A 17,658-nucleotide genomic window follows, 5' to 3' on the forward strand; every position below is an offset into this window, starting at 1 on the left:
TTAAAATCACTGACAAAAGGACTAGAGCTCTTCTCTAACACCAAACAAATTGTGCAGATGAAGAGCTTCACATAAAAACCAGACTGAACACAATTCCAGTGCAAACACTCCGCTCCTGATAGAGGGGCTGGGATGGCACCAGGGTGGGACTTGGTCCAAATCTCTGCACATTGGATTTACTGGGAAGGTTTGAGGTTTGGAATTGGGTGGAGGCACATAATAAACAGGAACTGTGACTGTTGGGTGAGTTTATTTAAATATGTAGGCTTTTTCTAAGCTATTTCCTCAAAATGCCAGGACTCGGCTCCAGGTGTTTTGCCTGATTTTAGGACTTTAACAAATTGCAGACAAGTAGAAAATGCAAAGAAGTAGCTGGCATCCTCACTGCCTTTCTCTTGAAAAGTACAGTTTTATTCCCTCTTTTTCCATAAGCCCAGCCATCAGGGTTGGGCTTATTCCAATTCCTCCTGTTGGTAAACATTAACATTTTAGTGGAAGGTGTCCATGCCCACGGCAGGGGGTGGAACAAGATGAGCTTTAAGGTCCCTCCCAACTGAACTTAGTCTGGGATTCTGTGATCAAGCTCAGCCTTTAAAAGGATACAAACATCCTGACCCAGGAGGAATTCCTCCTCTCTCTTCCCTTTTTCCTCTGCAGCAGTTTGTTTTGGGATACATCACCTGTGTCATTATCTGCACAGCCAAATTTGTAACAATTTTTTTAATGCTTTACATGTTTTCACCCCACACATCTGAGTGGGCAAAGGAGGAAGGCACAGGGAAACTGAGCCCAGGTAACATCCACAGAGCCACAGGCACTTTTCTTACTTCAACGTGGATAATGGGATTGTCTCCAAGGCAAGATGGTGAAGGAACACAGTCTGCTGTTCCCTGGACAAGGACTGTTTGTGCTAGGGACCACAGAGACACAAAATGCACATTCTGGACCTGCTGGAGGGAGTCCATGGAGACACTCCAGGGCTGGAGCCCCTCTGCTCTGGAGCCAGGCTGGGAGAGCTGGGGGTGCTCACCTGGAGAGGAGAAGGCTCCAGGGAGAGCTCAGAGCCCCTTCCAGGGCCTGAAGGGGCTCCAGGAGAGCTGGAGAGGACAAGGCATGGAGGGACAGGACACAGGGAATGGCTTCCACTGCCAGAGGGCAGGGCTGGATGGGAGATTGGGAGTTAGGAATTGTTTCCTGGGAGGGTGGGCAGGCCCTGGCACAGGGTGCCCAGAGCAGCTGTGGCTGCCCCTGGATCCCTGGCAGAGTCCAAGGCCAGGCTGGACAGGGCTGGGAGCAGCCTGGGACAGTGGGAGGTGTGGGACTGGAGGAGCCTTAAGGCCCTTTAAGGTCCCTCCAGCCCAAACCATCTGGGTTTCAGTGATTTCCTCCTCAGCTCCTCTGGCTGTACGTGTCCCTCCCCAGGTGCAAGGGCAAACAGAACCCCCAGCCTGAGGGAGGACAGAATCCTCCTGCCCCTTCCCAGGCACTGCTCCTGTGAGCCCGTGCTGAACTCCAGACACAGCAGAGGACCTGCAGTGCAAAACCAAAGCAGTGATTTTGAGCCATGGGGGTGGACAGGAGTCCTGCTGGTGGCTGCTCCCTCCCAAAGCATTTTTAAATCCATCAGCATGGAATCTGCTGCTACTGAAGGTGTGAGGCCACAGATAATGTCACAGGAAAACATTCCAGAACATCTGGAAACTCTGCCATGGCTTCATGTGGCTCCTTCCTGAGGCTGAGCTGCCAGGCTCTGCCCTGGCTGCAGCACCTGGCTCGCAGCCTGGGGTGGTCTGCTAATGACCATTACATAAATAAGTAAATTGGCATTTTCTGTAATAAAGGTACTCAAAAATATGGAGTGTATGTGTGTGCTGAGGGCAGAAATTCCAACATCCCCACTGCTGAAAGCAGAACTGGGACTGTCTGCAGAAACACCCTCGAGCTCACAGAGTGCCTTTCACCTGTTCTATAAAACTGCCTCCCATTTTAACAAAATAGACTTTGAGGACAATACTTATTCCCAGGAACACAACCCCAACCAGCCAAGACCCTATTCCACATCAAAACAGCATCAGCAGCTTTGCAGCTTTCCTCCTTTTTTTCTCCCAAAAGCCAACAAGAAGCTCCACAAATGTGTCATCTGATATCTCAGAGGATGCTGCCATCCTTGGAGACACTCAAGAGTGATCTCTCCAGCTGATCCAGCTCAGATCAGGCACCTGGACCTGGTGATTCCAGGTCTCTTCCAACCTTCACCTGTGTGAGGGCAGCAATCAGATAAAATAGCAAAGATTTACTCAATTCCACTAAAGCCCAGAAATACCCTACATTTAAAACGTCTGAATTTGCACAAAGTTAAAGCAAATTAATAAATTCTGGGTTTCTAATGGCACCCTAAGGAGGGATCTGTGGAGAACACAGGCAGAGCCCTTCCAGGCTGCAGGGAGAGGAATTATGGCTCCAGCATCTCTGTTGGTTCAATGGGAAGCAGCACAGAGAGAGTTCAGCTGGCAGGAGAACCAGGCTGTTTATGGATTCAAAGCCTCACCTCTGGAATGTTGCCTCCCTGCTGCAGGTTAAATGGCTCCAGAGGTTGTTCCTCTGTTTCCCAGTCTGACACCACAGCTAACAGTGGACTCCAGGAGCTCCATCTCCCTGGTTTCTCTGGCTGCAGGGATATTTAATGCCCTCTAGGCTCACAAAACACAGGCTGTGTAAAGCCCTGACTTTTGTGCTGACTCTGGTGCTTCACTGAACACATGGTGTTTGTTTAAAAACTCTGTATTTTCTGGAGCAGGCAAGAAAACAGCCATTAAATTGCATGGAACAGAAGGTACTATTACAGAAGGAATTCCAGAATTGAAGTTATTAAATGCAAGAAAATGGCAAATTGCCTTGTATTGTTTTGTCTTCTTATATTATGAATAAAAATGTGGTTCAACAAGCGGCTAAGTCTGAAAAGCACCAAAATAAAGCCCAGAACACATGACTGTGAGAACAGAAAATGCACATGGAAGAGTCCTGAAGAAAGGGATCTGGAGAATTTTGAAACAGCTACAGAGAAGTTTGATTTTCTATTAAAAATGCTGTTTTATTCCACCTCAAACCAAGTTACTGGCAAGTTTAGAAATGCTTTTAATTCCCAATAATCTGACAGGCCAAACAAAGGCGCTTCCGCTCGTGCAGCAGCCAGGATGTGCCGTGGGGCCAAGACACCCACAGAGAGCTTTCCATTCCAAAGCCCCTGCCTGGCCAGGGTGGAAGGGCCAGGCAGTGCTCAGAGCCAGGTCACGGCTGCTCCAGAGAGGAAAAGCTCAAGCAGCAGCAGAAAAACACTTCCCTCCCCACTGGGCAAACCAGAGCCTGGAGAAGGATTAAACACACCTCTCAGAGCAGGAATTCTTCACGGTGCCAGGACAAGGGAAAGGCTTCCACTGCCAGAGGAAGGGATAGATGGGGTGTTGGAATGGAATCCTTCCCTGGGAGGGTGGGCAGGCCCTGGCACAGGGTGCCCAGAGCAGCTGTGGCTGCCCCTGGATCCCTGGAGGTGCCCAGGCCAGGCTGGACATTGAGGCTTGGAGCAGCCTGGGACAGTGGAAGGTGTGGGACTGGATGAGATTAAAATCCTTTCCAACTCAAACCATCCTATAACAGGATTCTATGAGGCAGATGAGGGGTGGGTCTAAAGCCAGACCTAGTCCCAACTAGACTCAGCATTTGTGCTGTAATCTTTTCATTGTACATGTACATGATAAAATTGTAATGGGCCTTCCTTTCTTTCCTTTCCTTGCTAGAAAAAAAAAAAAAATAGAGGCTCTTTCTGTCCTGCTGGAGTGCACAAATACTAAAACTAATTCATACATCCCTCCTACGTTGCACCTTATGAAAACCAACTGCTTCCAAGGTTAAATAATTAAAATAAATAGTGTTAATCTGCATTTGAAGCTACATTATGCCTTCCCAACTCTCCCTTCCTGCAGCTCTTACCCCCAGATGCTCTCCCAAATTGGAAGACACCCATGAAGCCCAGCATCCCCACACAAAAGCCCCCTGAAGACGAAAGGCACCGAGACACAAGACATGTTTGATGTTTCCAGCCAGATTTGCCCAGACTTAACTTAATGAGTTAAAAAGCACAGTAATGAACCAAAAATAATGAAATACATTCTCAGAGGAAATATTCCCAGCATTATTAACCCAATCAAAAACCTCCTAATCCTATTACAAACCAGAGGGTTCAGCTGCACTTCCAGCAGGTCTTGAACACAAAGGCCAAAAGAAGATTACACTTCTGGATTTATCAGCTATTAAATAACTCACAGTTTCAAATCTCCACCTGCAATCACATATTCCTGCAAGCCTGGAATTTGCAAAATGCATTGGAAATGTGCTGGGATGAAGCATGACCCGGATGTACAGAAGGAAGCACAAGGAAAGAAGTGAAAAGAAAAGGAGGTCAAACTCTTGACTGAGCAGAAAAAAATCCATTACTACATAATAATCTGGTTATTTAGGTAGGTTTACTGTTCATACTATCAGGAGGTGAGTTGTTTAAATCTGTCTTATTCTCATTATCTGGAATGGACAGCAGATCCAAGAAACTGGAATCTGCTGCTTGGAGGAGCAGCACAAACAGGCAGCATTTTCTCTCAGCTGGTCCAGCACCAACTTCTTCATTTATACAAGGAGAGTTTAATTATTCACTCTGTGTCTGCATCACAAATAAATTCCCTGACTGAGTTCTGGGATTCTGGGTGGGTTTAAGCAGCAGGGAATTGGTGATAATGGCTCCTTACACAGAACAAGGAGGTTCCTACACAGAGAAGTTCTCTGGGGGAAGAGCTCCCTGCAAAGCTTAGAGATCAACTCAGATCAAGGGATCCACAGTGATGCTCCTGAACACAGAAAATGATGGACAGGGAGCTTATCTGAATGAGCCAATAAAACTGGGAGCCCCTTGTGCCCCAGGGGCAGAGGAAGTTTATTACCTGATTTTATGCTATTTCCTTTTAGCAAAACACATGTGGACCCAAATAATGAGGAATCATGGATCTGGAAGGGGCCCACAGGACCAGAGTTCAACCCCTGGACCTGCACAGACACCCCAACAATCCCAGCCTCTCCAAACCCTCTGGAGCTCTGGCAGCCTCGGGGCTGTGCCCATTCCCTGGGGAGCCTGGGCAGTGCCCAGCACCCTCTGGGGAAGAGCCTTTCTTGATCTCCAGCCTGACACAGTTCCAGCCCTTCCCTGGGGTCCTGTCCCTGGTCACCAGAATTTGGGGGAAGATGAGTTCAATGTGTAGCAACCAGACTCCAACACAAGAAGAGAACAAGGAGTAACAGTCCCCATGTCCCAGGGCACCTGACTGACCCCAGGGTACCAATGGGTGAGGTTACAATTAAATTACATCCCTCCTTCTGTTCCAATCCCTTAATAAACATCCCTTAATTAAAAGAATCTCAAATTGGGCTGCAGAAGATGGAAGCAGTGAATAAACATCATGGTTCTAACAGGATTATTCCAGCTCCTGCAGAAAGGATCCAAGATCATAAAAGAGGGGCTTGGGGATTGCCTAATAAACATGCCACAGATGGCAGGCAGACTTGCTTCCTGGCACACATTCCCAGACCTGAAGGTACTAAGGAATGTCTCCCTGCTATTACAAACACTAATTCAACGATGGTGACATTTTTGAGGAGCAGAATGAGACCACAAAACTCTCTTCACTTCAGGCACAGAACCAGATGGTAACAAGTTTCAGCTGGTACAATCTGTTCTGGATTTAAATCAGCCACCTAAAAGTCAAGGTCTCCGTGCACCAAGACCCAGAGAATTGAGCCCTCCTGCACTTTTGTTCACTTGGGTGTATCTCGACCTTTTCAGCAGCAGGTGAGGGATGTTCACAACTACAGCAGCTCCAGAGGAAGGTCCCCATCAGTGCTGTGGGATCCTCTGCTCCCTAGAGCTCCAGCATTCCAGCCCATCCCAAGAGGCAGCCGTGGGCAGGCAGCACCAATCTGCTCAGTGCACAGCGTGTTCTTAATGAGAGCTGAAGCTATCCCTGACTGGAGAGGAAATTCCTGGCAATTTGTTCCAAGTGTGGTCGCTTGATGCTTCCAAACTGTGGGCCTGGACTAAGAGAATCCCTCAGCATCCCACTGGAGCCTGCAGTTCTAAAGCTGAGGCAGAGAAAGCCAAGATTCTTTTCCAAACCATTCATCCTCACAAGCCAGAACCCACTGCACTTGTTCCTTGGGATCCTCCAAAACACCCCCAAGTCATAGAGGGATGAAACTGCCTTCTCCTGGTGCCCTAAGCTCTGCACACTGCCTCTGGAGGAGCCCTCTCCTCCTCTGCTCACTCCACGGACAGAGGGAAGCTCCTTCCTGCTGCTCCCAGCCCAGCTGCTCTGGCAGTGCTCTGCTTTCCCATTATCCCATCCTGCCATGGCTGCCCCATCCCTCAGTGTAAGGCACTGGAATGGGGCAGATTCACAGCGTTTCAGCTGCTCTCTGTTAGGGGCTCTGGGAATGCTCTCAGCCTGCTCTGGATTCCCCATCCATCATGGGATGATGCCTGACTGTCAATCCAGGCCCTACCTGAGCTCTGCATGACCTGCTCTGGGAGCTGCTCTGCTCCTTTTCCAACGGCTTCTCCTTTCCTCCCCACACTGAGAAAGGGAATTGTGTCTATCCAGCCCCTTCTGCAGCCCCAAGCCAGGAGGGGAGGCAGAGGGGCCGTGCCCCTCCTCTCCCTGTCAGAATGAGAGAAAAACACACAAAACCCAACAGGAATATGAAATTTTATGTGCCTGGGGCCACATCTGGCCATAACATCACTGCAGCAGCATGTGCTGCACACTCCCCTGAGCCAGAGCTCAGCACATTCCCCAGAGCAGCACTATGACTTCAAGGCCCTGGAATTTGGGAAGCAGAGATGCTGCCTGTTGCTGCAAACACGGGGGTGTGGGACTGCTGCACATGGCTGCCAAGGCCTCCTCACTGTGCTGCACAAACTAATCCTGAAGGGCAGCAAAGTGCCTGTTGGGAAAGCCCCAGAGGAGGTGGAGCAGGGAGCTCTGCTCTTGTTTTGGCTACTTCAGATGGAAATGGTGGAGGAGGAAGAGCAAGGGCCACCCAACCACAGCACCACAGAACCAGCTCTGTCTGTTTAGATAAAGCTAAAGGAAACCAAACAAAGCTACAACGTTCACTTGTACCTGACTTCTCAGGTTAAACACCCCATACACGCCCTGATCCCTGGTTCCCAAGCTCTCCCTTTCAGACCACTGGGCACAATGCTGTCATCCCATCACACACAAACTTACAGTGCACTGCTCCAACTCCTGGAGCTCCAGTAAGTGACAGCAATTCCTTTTATCACTTACTAGAATTCAAGATATTACTGCATCTCCCAGCCCTGCCATGTGCTGGGACAGGCAGCTCTGGAGCAGCCAGGACAGCAAGGGGTCACTGGTGGAACCAAAGCATTTGTTAAACCACTTCTCCTTTGGAGCATGGCTTCTGCCAAGGGTGAAGGGTCTGGAGGAGCCACAGGAGGAGCAGCTGAGGGCACTTGGTGTGTTCAGCCGGGAGCAGAGGAGCCAGAGGGGAGCCCTCCCTGGGGGCTGCAGCTCTGATCCCTGCCTGTGAGCAGGGACAGGACCCAGGGAAGGGCTGGAGCTGGGCCAGGGGGGTTTGGCTTGGAGATCAGGAAAGGCTCTTCCCCAGAGGGTGCTGGGCACTGCCCAGGCTCCCCAGGGAATGGTCCCAGCCCTGAGGCTGCCAGAGCTCCAGAGGGTTTGGAGAGGCTGGGATTGTTGGGGTGTCTGTGCAGGGCCAGGGGCTGGATTTGATCCCTGTGGGTCCCTTCCAGCTCAGGACACTCCATGGTTCTCTGAGATCCCCTCTTCAAGAAACTCTAGAGCCTGAGGAGATGCCAAGATCTCACCTGAGTAACAGCAAGGAGAGACTCTGCTGAGCACTCAGAGCAATCTGCCCCACCAGCAGTGACACACATTCTATCTCTGCCCAAACTCCAGATGATTTAGTACCAGATGACATCCAAAGCCTAAAACACCCACCAGGATTTTCACTCACTACTGCCTCAAGAGCAGTCCCTACCTTGGAAAGACTCACTTTGATGAGTATTTATTAACTCAGGAGTCTGATGGAGAAATCAATGACCCTTAATCAGACTCTAATTCAAACAAAGTGGTCTTGTCCTTATCTTTTATGCACAAACACCCCCTCGCTATGTTAGGCATGACTGGACAAAGGCAAAGACAACCTTTGTTCATTCAGTGTTCAATCATCAACACAGCGTGGGTGGGTAAAATACAGTTATTTGTGGTTTATTGCTGTTAAAGGAATTAATAATAACACATTCATCTGAATCCCATGTCAGCCTGGGTCCCTTTATCTCTAAAGGGAAACAGCAGGATTTAAGATTGAAGGTGCTCAAGAATCAGACAAAATTACTCAAAAATTACTCTCTCATTGCTTTCTAAAAGAAAGCAAATGAATGAAAACATGATGGAAATTCACAAACTACAAGAGATGTGGAAATAGGAAACTTGCATTCACCTCATTCTTAACACAAGCACCAGGGTGTTCCTTGAAGCCCAGGAGAGACAAATCACAGATGCAGTGAACAGGTTAAACTTCCATCCAAATCTCCCTTTAGCTTGGGAATTTCTTACCATAACACAGAGACTCAACTCCTGACAGGAGTCCAAGTGAGATACACAGAAAAATATTCAGAATATAAATTTACCCAAATCTCTAATAGTTCAGAGGTACAGAAAACTGTTATTCTATAAAGCTTTGATCCCCTTTCAGGCCTTACTGGTGTCCCAAGTGCAGACACCTGCATTTTGGCTCTTCACAGAACCCCAGAATGATTTGGGTTGGATCAGCTTGCTCCCCCGTGGGCAGGGAGAGCTTCCACCAGACCAGGCTCTCCAAGCCCTGTCCAGCCTGGCATCACCACCCAAGCTCCACCCAAAGGGAGGGTTCCTGAGGGGAGCTGAGAACAGCAGGAGCACTTGTGCTGCTTCACTGCTGAATGCCACCTCGGCAGGGATCCCCTGGGGAAAAGCTCTGCAGTGCCCAGCCCTCTCTGGCCCCAAAGCTCCCCCTGGGCCTTGCTGCTCCTCCTGCCCCTCAGCACAGCAGGGCTGGCTCCTCACAGCCACCCTGGGAGCCCCCAGGGCCTGAGGTCACTCCAGCAGCACGGCAGGGACACACAGGCTGACCCCCACTTCCAAGAGGCAGCAGAAGAGGAAAGCAGCATTATCCAGCTGCCTGAGACCTGGCACAGAGCCCCACGCTCTATGCATGCACTGACCCTTAATATGGAAAATATTAAGGGAAGAAGAGAAATCCCTTGATTACAATGATTACAGATTTAAAGAGGCTGCCCAGAATCTTCTCTTCTTCCCCTCTCCTCTGCCAAATGAGTAGCTTCATGTGCTGATGAGGTTTACCAGGGAGGAATGTCTTGATCCATGACAAAAGCCAGGCAGCATCTGAGGGGTTGCTCTGCAACCCTGCTGTGCCCTCCCTGTTCCCTGAGCCTCAGTCCTCAGCCCAAAGCCTTTACTCCCACCAACCCTGCAGCTGGACTGCAAGAACAGCCCCAACAGCACCAATGCCTGCCAGAGACACTGCAGCCTCTGATGTGCCACCCACGGGGGATGAGCATCTGCACATTCCCAAACACAAGCACGAGTTTGTGCCCCATCATGCTTTATCTAGAATGTGCATCATTCAGGTGAAGTGTTCCTTTCCTTCCATGACTGTTTCCAGGCATCTCCTGCTCTGAGAGGTCAGCTGCAGTTTAATTTTTCAGAGGCTGGCAGGGGAGCTTAGATCCGCCTGAGGCTCTCCCCATCACCTCCCCATTCCCAACCCACCCTCAGCCTCTCATCCTGCTCCCCTTCCTCAGAACAAACCCACTCTCCTTAACAGCTGACCTGCTCAGGCCTTCCTGCTTGATCCACACAAGTATAAATCCATCAAGAGCAGAGGGAACAGCAGGCTTTCCTCCAGCTCACACCTCATTCCTTACACATCCCACTTTCCCCATCCCAGTATCTTTTATCTCCCTTTTTTTCTTGGCCCATTACCTGCCTCTTTTGCCCCCTCCTTTTTCAGATAAGCTTCTCCACTCGCAAGTCAGCCCTGCAGAATATTTATCTAATAGAGGCTACAAAGAGACCAATTTATTCCACATATCTCACTAAACTCTATTTCTCCATTCTTATTATAACTCCCATTTATCTCCTGTTCTGGACTTTTCTGTAGCCAGCCCTTTGTCTCATCTCTTTTATGAGAAATCATTTGTGCAACTCGTTTTCCTGACCCATTTCTTAGAATTACAGAACTGCACCATCTTGTACAAAACTGCACCATCTTGATTTCCTCTTGGAAAATCCCAGAGACAGGGCACTTTTAGGGTGTTTAACCTGGAAGTCAGGCCATGCCCCAAACTGCCTGATCCAACAGCAAAACACATTCCTCCTCATCCACAATTATTTTCTCTAATTTTTCAAGATGTTTTTAATTTCTGTTACAGACTCTAAGAGGAACTAATGCCTACACAAAAAAAATATTCAGAATATAAATGAAAATACAAGTAAGGCCTGTAAACTTGTACATAATTTATAAATACCAATTCATGGTATTGGTGTGCTAATCTAAGTGCTGCTGATAGGTCACTGCAAGGTTCAAGCCACCCCCTTTATTCACTCGGTTTCTACACTGGTCACAGACAACACAAGTCAGTTTCTTGTTGAGCAGAGAAGCTGAGAATGGCACAGGGGGGGAAGGGGGAGGCTGGGAATGCTCTGCTCCAACGCCAGGTCTTACCTGTGAGAGCCCAGGGGACGATGCATGTCCCGGTGGCGTTGCAGCAAGATTTGGGTGTCCCTTATTTATTTCATGTGCAGTGTAAGGGGATGGGGCAGGAGGACCCGGTTGTCTTGCTACTTGTGTTACCTGTGTGGAGATAAACTGTTAGTAAAACATTTCATTAGTAATCGGTCTGCAGAGACTCCGTTGTACATATCTAGAGAGACAAAATAATATATATTTATCTAAGTGAAACACTGCACAAATTATTTAACTATTTTTTTGATTCAGGAAAATGTGGAAGGATCAAAAAATCAGAGCACCAGCTGCATCACTGGTGGAAATGTGTGGGATCCCTCTGCCTTCAGGCCTGGGACCTTCTGATCCCTCCATGAGAAGCCATATCAAAAATATTGGGATTTTGCAAGGGGGTACGCATTACCAGCAACAAAGTAAGGGGGAAATTTGCATATTCCCCTCCAAAAAGGAAAAATAAAGGACTGCAGAGGGGCCATGGTATCTGCAGGGCTTGCCACAAGCAAAGAATCAAACAGCAAAGCAAATCTTGCATATGTTTATCTCCTTTCTTAACTTCTATTAAAAATGCTCAACAAAACACATTAAGCAAAGTATTAGAAAAATGTTTTCATGGCACACAAATATTTGCTCCACTTTACTATCTCCACTAAGGAACTGTTTTAAATATATTTTAGAGAGTGGCTATAGTGAAAAAAAAGGGGAATCAAAGGAAAAAAGAGTTACACAACTATTGGGTGCTCCAGCTGTTCACCACAATTGAATTTTGGCAGATTGGGTTAAAATGCATGTTACTGAAATTTAGCATTTGCTTCTCACTGACCTTTTCTCATTTATTTGTTTGCTGAAAAGCACCACTTAATACTGGAATGGTTTGGGCTGGAATGAACTTTAAATCCATCCAGTGCCACCCCTGCCATGGGCAGGGTCACCTCCCACTGTCCCAGGCTGCTCCAAGCCCCCTCCAGCCTGGCCTTGACACTTCCAGGGATCCAGGGGCAGCCACAGCTGCTCTGGGCACCTGTGCCAGGGCCTGCCCACCTCACAGGGGAGGATTTATCCCAATATCCCATCTGACATTCCCCAGTCTGAGCTGAAGGCACCTGAAGCCCACACAGGTCACTGGCACTGCACAGACCAATGTGAGCATAAATGTCCCCAGCAGGGTAAAGAAGGCAGAAGGAAATTCCTGGCTCTTTTAATGGAGTATTAGCTCCAAGCTCCAAGAGAGCAGAAGTCACGGAGTTCACCACTTAAGTGCTTTTTCCAAGTCCCTTTATTGCACCCAGAGTGTCCACGCCTGCCGTTCCAGCTCCTAAAGCACCACAGCAGCTGCGCCAGCCCCGAAATCCCAGGAAATCACAACATGCAACAGCTCCAGGGCTTGGGAATGGGCCAGGAGCCTTCACTGTGGGAAGATTTACAGCCCCCGAGTGCTCATCAGAGGAAAGGGTGGGTCAGTCACAGAACCTCATCCTGTGTCCCCAACTGGATCCCTCCCTTCGCCAGGGATGAATCATCTCTTTTTGGGCTGATCTCTCTTGGCAGGTGTGCGCACGCAGCCTCGGCTGGACCAGAGCCAACCTCGCAGAGAGCTCCATAAAACTTTCCACAGCCCATCCCCAGGAAAATGAAAGTCTGTCCCATGACTCCTGTGTCAACCCTGAGAGAGCTGTCGTGTCAGTCATGCAGCACTCGGTGCTTGGGAGTGACTACAGATTGTGATGGATGTCAAATAATGCTCTCAGGAGGGGGAGGAAGCACAGGCAACCCAAAGCACGAGGAAACCATTCCTAGCAACAGCCCCACTGGCAGGCTGTGCCCGTGCTCCTCACCATCCTCCTCAATGCACTTCTGGGGGGAAAATAGAGGTTATTTTGTGACAGCTGTGGGACTTCAACCACTGCCAGTTTTCACCTCCGACTCTCAGCAGTGCAAACATCCAAAATCCTCTGATCCAACAGCAGCCAAGTCCACACAGGGCTTTGGCAGTGGGGAGGACAGGGGCACTACCAATAACCCAGGTCACTGTGAGCACCCAGCAGTCCTCCTTCTCCTCAGAAATTACAACATGCAAATAGAATTGTGGAACAGAATCCCAGAATCCCTAAGGTTGGAAAGCCCTCCAATATCTAATCCAGTCTAGTTCAACCATAAACCCAGCACTGCCAGGTTCACCCCTAAACCACGTTCCCAAGTGCCACATGCCCACACCATCCCCTGATGGCACTTCCAGGGACAGTGACTCCAGCACTGCCTTGGGGAAAATAACCTAAGCTGGAGGTTACTGAAAGACATCAAGAAATGCTCTCGTGGTTGGATCTGAACTCTGGAAGCTGAACTGAGAGGAAAACTGCAGCTGCTTGAATGAGTCCATCAGATACCCTCATGCAGGGCAGCAGACACATGTCAGACACAGGTCTGGACCTACTAAAATTGGCTTGAAAGCCTAATGAAGGCAGCAGAACAATTATGAAATTGTACCAGTTTGATAATTTGGCAACAGCACACTTGGAGAGTATCCTGTAGGAGCCTACCACTGATTTTCCACGACCTCCTGAGTTTAGCCAAGCCTAGCTCACTGCACCCAAACCAAGGACTGGTGTTTATTCCAGCAGAAGGAAAAGCACAGAGAGCCCTTCTCAGCAGTTACAGCAAAGTTGGTGTTTCCACACCTTCTTCTTCCTACAACAAATTATTTACAAATAAACTGAATGATAAGACACTGATTTTAATGTAAACAGGTAGTAAAGGAAGACAAACTTCCTGAATTTGTGTGTTTTTATCATTAACTTTTAACAAAGGTAAAAGGTAGAGACTGTCTAAGCTCATCTCTCCTGGGGTACCTGCCCCATAGAGCCCAAGGTGTGGTTGGTTGTTTCTTAAATGGTCTGAGATGACTATGGAAGCAAATATCCTCCTTAAATCCATAGGTTAAGTTGTTTTCCTAAAAATGGATGTACAAAATTACATATTAATTTGCTAGGGCATCACCTTCTACTTTCCCTGAGTAGCAACAGCTAATTTTAGTTTTCCAGAAGCTTTAATCTGGTATTTTAAAAGGAAAAGGTAATGAAATACAAAATAAAAACTCAGTCTGGAATTCTTCTTTTCTTTCTGAGCTCTTTTACAGCTTTTGGGTTTAGCATCTCATACAATTTTGGGATTACTCTTTATCTCACCCAAGTCCCTGGTTTCCCTGTGGCTGCCCCATCTGTGAAGTGTCCAAGGCCAGGTTGGACAGGGCTTGGAGCACCCTGGGATAATGGAAGGTGTCCCTGCCTATGGCAGGTGTGGCACTGGATGGGCTTTAAGGACCTTTCCAACCCAAATCATTCCATGATTGCAGGCAGGAGCAGAATGAGGCACTGAGCTCCCCTCCTGCACATCCCACAGCCTCCGCGCAGCCGGGCAGGGACCGCCTCGGCCTCCTGACCCAGATCCCTCCTTTGAGAACAGGGAGGCTGGAGCAGCTAATCCTCCCTAATCCCTTTTCTACAGGATTCTCTTCACTGCAGGAAGATCCCTTCAAAGGACACGAATCGTGAAACCTCTGCTGGGTGTGAAACACTTGAGGGGACCAAGGGGGGCCCCAAGACAGAAAACAACCAAACACCCCAGGAGCCAATGAGAGTCCGCCCTTAGTCCTTGAAAATCTGGGACAAGGGGGGGCTCTTCAGCACCTCACTGCCCCACTGCCCTCTTTGCCCCCAGCTGGCATGAGCTGGGCACCCTGACAGGACATGGTACCTGCTCCAGAGGCACATGAGGACAGCAACTGACGATGCCTTCAACGAGTGCTGGATCCAGCCCTGCCACAGGGACCCTGCTCCAGGCTGCACCTGACCAGGGGACTTCTCCCCATACAAACACTCACTCCCAACCAGTTCTCATCCAGAAGTCATTCACAGAAGCACAGAATGGTTTGGGTTGGAAGGGACCTTTAACTCATCCCATTCCATGGGCAGGAGCACCTTCCACTGGAGCAGGTTGCTCGGGGCCTCAGTGCTGCTCCTCAGCTCGTGACAGTTTATCCCAGAGTGGCTTTGGTCCAAGCTTCAGCACTTCCAATCACAACGTGCTACTAAAGCAGTTACAAACCTCCACCATAACCTGCCAAAACCAGTTATTTGTGCAAAGACAGGATGTCCATGAGTACCATGGACTCTTATCCAATTCCAGAGCTGTGCCTCGTGCTGAATGTGAAGAGCATGTCTGCTTCTGCTCCTCAATCTCATTTCCCATAGATTCAGCTCCATTCCCCTGGGCACAGGACAGGAGTGCCTGGTGGGATTTACACTCACCTTTTGTGCCGTTCCCTTCCTGTTGGGAGATCTACATCTTTCAAAAAACTCCAACCCAAAAACTCTCTTGAATATGTTTCTTTGAAATAATTTACAACAGAAACAGAATTGCATTCTTATGCCCCTTCTAAACTCTGCAGGTTTTGGATCTTTCAGAGGCCACACAAGTAACCACCCTCATTTCTTGCAGTGCAGAGGATTTGGAAACAGCAGGCAAGAAGCAGTTTACAGGACAAGCCCCAAACCTTTATGTCCAAAAGTAGCTCTGCAATAGAGCATTCTCCATTATTGATGAGGGAAAATTATTACAAGGTTAGTTCATGGAAATAATTATTTCCAACTGTGGTTTGATTTCATATAATTTTACTTCTGGACTTATGTATTTAAAAACCCAAACCAACAACCCATTCAGTATAACATGTCACAATAAATAAATAAAGATGACTTCTGATGAATTTAGGTGGGTTTGGTTTTAATACCAGCATGATTTCCTTGATAAAGAGGTTCTACCAAAGCCTTGTTGTGAATTTTGAGCATCTCCAAGTTCTCAGACAAACTTCATCCCACTTGGCCTCTTCCTCACCTCCTACCTCTGTCCTACAGGAAAATTTGTTCCTCAGATTTGGTTTTATTATTGGGGCTCATAGTGGAAGCCACATGATTTTCCATTCCCATTTTTGTAGCTGTGGGGAAAAAAAAAGTGAGCTCTGGAATGTGCAACCAAGGTCCTGATAATGCATGTGGAAAGCCACAGAAAGGATAACTGAATTATTTTTTCTCTTTATCTAACTAAAAATTGGGGGTTCATCTGTGGGCTGTCCATATCTCAAGTGATTTCTGCTCCCACCCCACACACGATGTACGGGGACAGCTCAGAGTCACCATGTGGTGCTTCTGGACCCCACAACTCTTCCCACACCAGCCATGCTCTGGAAAAACACATCTCTGGAAGTGATGATCCATAATCCACGTGGAATCCCACAGAAGATGTGCAAGCAAATAAAATGCTGATGGGAAAAAGCGGCCCCTGGGTACTGAGGATGCACTTGAAGGTTGGATGTGAAGATCTTGGAGACTTTTTCCTACCTGCAAGATTCTGTGATCTCACAGTGCTCTTCAAAATGTCTGTTCAATGCAAACCCAGGCCTCAAACACATGGCGCTGTTTCCTGTGTAACAAAGCACTGAGGCCTTTCATGAATGAATTTGTCAAGGCACTCCCATCATGTGCTTTTTCCATCCCAATTCATTTTTCCCTGGACTCCCTCTGAATCTGAAATCTGCCTGGGGCTTCAAATGGAAGCCTGAAAAGAACCCAGCCGAGAAATTTCTCTCCTTTCCCCAAAACATGAAATTTTCTCTCAAACTTTTGCATTCTCAGATCCTGGAACTGGGATATTTCCAGCCCTGTCTTCTATTCCTGTAACATAGCAAGGAGTGATATTTTTCCACACTGAAAAGCTATTTTAGGTCATTCTTCACAGTTACTTTTCTATTTTACATTAATTTAAATTTTTACAGTCATATTTTCCCCACAGGCATCTGCATTATATCTTGGGAGGAAAGAAATGAAAAAAATAACCTTCTTTAAAGGACTTCAGATATTTTTTAAGTGTTTTTTAAGAGTTGTATGGGGTATATAAAAGATAATACAAACTGAATTATTTATTATAAGTGTTTGTACATTTATGTTCACAGAATGGTTTGGGCTAGAAGGGACCTTAAAAGCTCATTGTGTTCCGTGGGCAGGGACACCTCCCACTGTCCCAGGCTGCTCCCAGCCCTGTCCAGCCTGGCCTTGGACACTGCCAGGGATCCAGGGGCAGCCACAGCTGCTCTGGGCACCCTGTGCCAGGGCCTGCCCACCCTCACAGGGAAGGATTTCTTCAGAATTTGTTCTTCTGGTTTTGCTTTTCTGCACACAAACAGAGGGTGCCCAAAGCCTGCAGCTCAGGTTTGTTGATTCACTGCTGTCAACGCCTCAAACCTCAGAACCTTCAACCCTTGTCAGCTGTACCCCACCCATTCCAACTCCCCTGGATGGGAATCCATGGCCACCAGACCACCCACGGCCACCCCTGAGTCCTTCTGCCCCTGCAGCCACCTGAGCTGCTGCATTTCCAGGACCAATGGGCACTTGGCAGCACTTTTACCCTTAATCCTGCCCAGAGCCCAGCTTAGCACCTCCAACAGTCCCAGCAGAGGAGGCATCACAGAACTCCCCTACAACCCAAAAAAAGGAAGAGCTAAATATCATCATTATCCTTGAACCATTATGGAATGGTTTGGTTTGGGAGGGACTTGAATCCTCCTCATCCTGTCCCACCACTGCCATGGCAGGGACACCTTCCATTGGCCCAGGGTGCTCCAAACCCTGCCCAGCCTGGCCTTGGACACTGCCAGGGATCCAGGGGCAGCCACAGCTCCTCTGGGCAAGAGATGCTGCAGCCCCAGGTGCCCCCAGG

General features: G+C 48.3%; 1 protein-coding gene across 10 annotated transcripts in view; it reads right to left on the bottom strand.

Moving 5' to 3' along the window:
• The window catches only part of EIF4G3 (eukaryotic translation initiation factor 4 gamma 3), a 142,696-nt gene that overhangs the window by 81,254 nt on the left and 43,784 nt on the right, over nt 1-17,658 (bottom strand). For 7 of the 10 annotated variants that reach the window (XM_084220107.1, XM_084220103.1, XM_084220106.1 and 4 more), the window contains exon 3: nt 10,873-11,016. The exons of 2 other annotated variants lie outside the window; for them this stretch is intronic. In XM_084220107.1, the coding sequence (XP_084076233.1) occupies nt 10,873-11,016 (144 nt within the window). The remainder of the gene's footprint in view (nt 1-10,872; nt 11,017-17,658) is intronic. One more of the 10 variants, XM_084220105.1, reaches the window with a different exon arrangement.

The sequence above is a fragment of the Fringilla coelebs genome (assembly GCF_963513975.1).
Source record: "Fringilla coelebs genome assembly, chromosome: 22".
Lineage (NCBI taxonomy): Eukaryota > Metazoa > Chordata > Aves > Passeriformes > Fringillidae > Fringilla > Fringilla coelebs.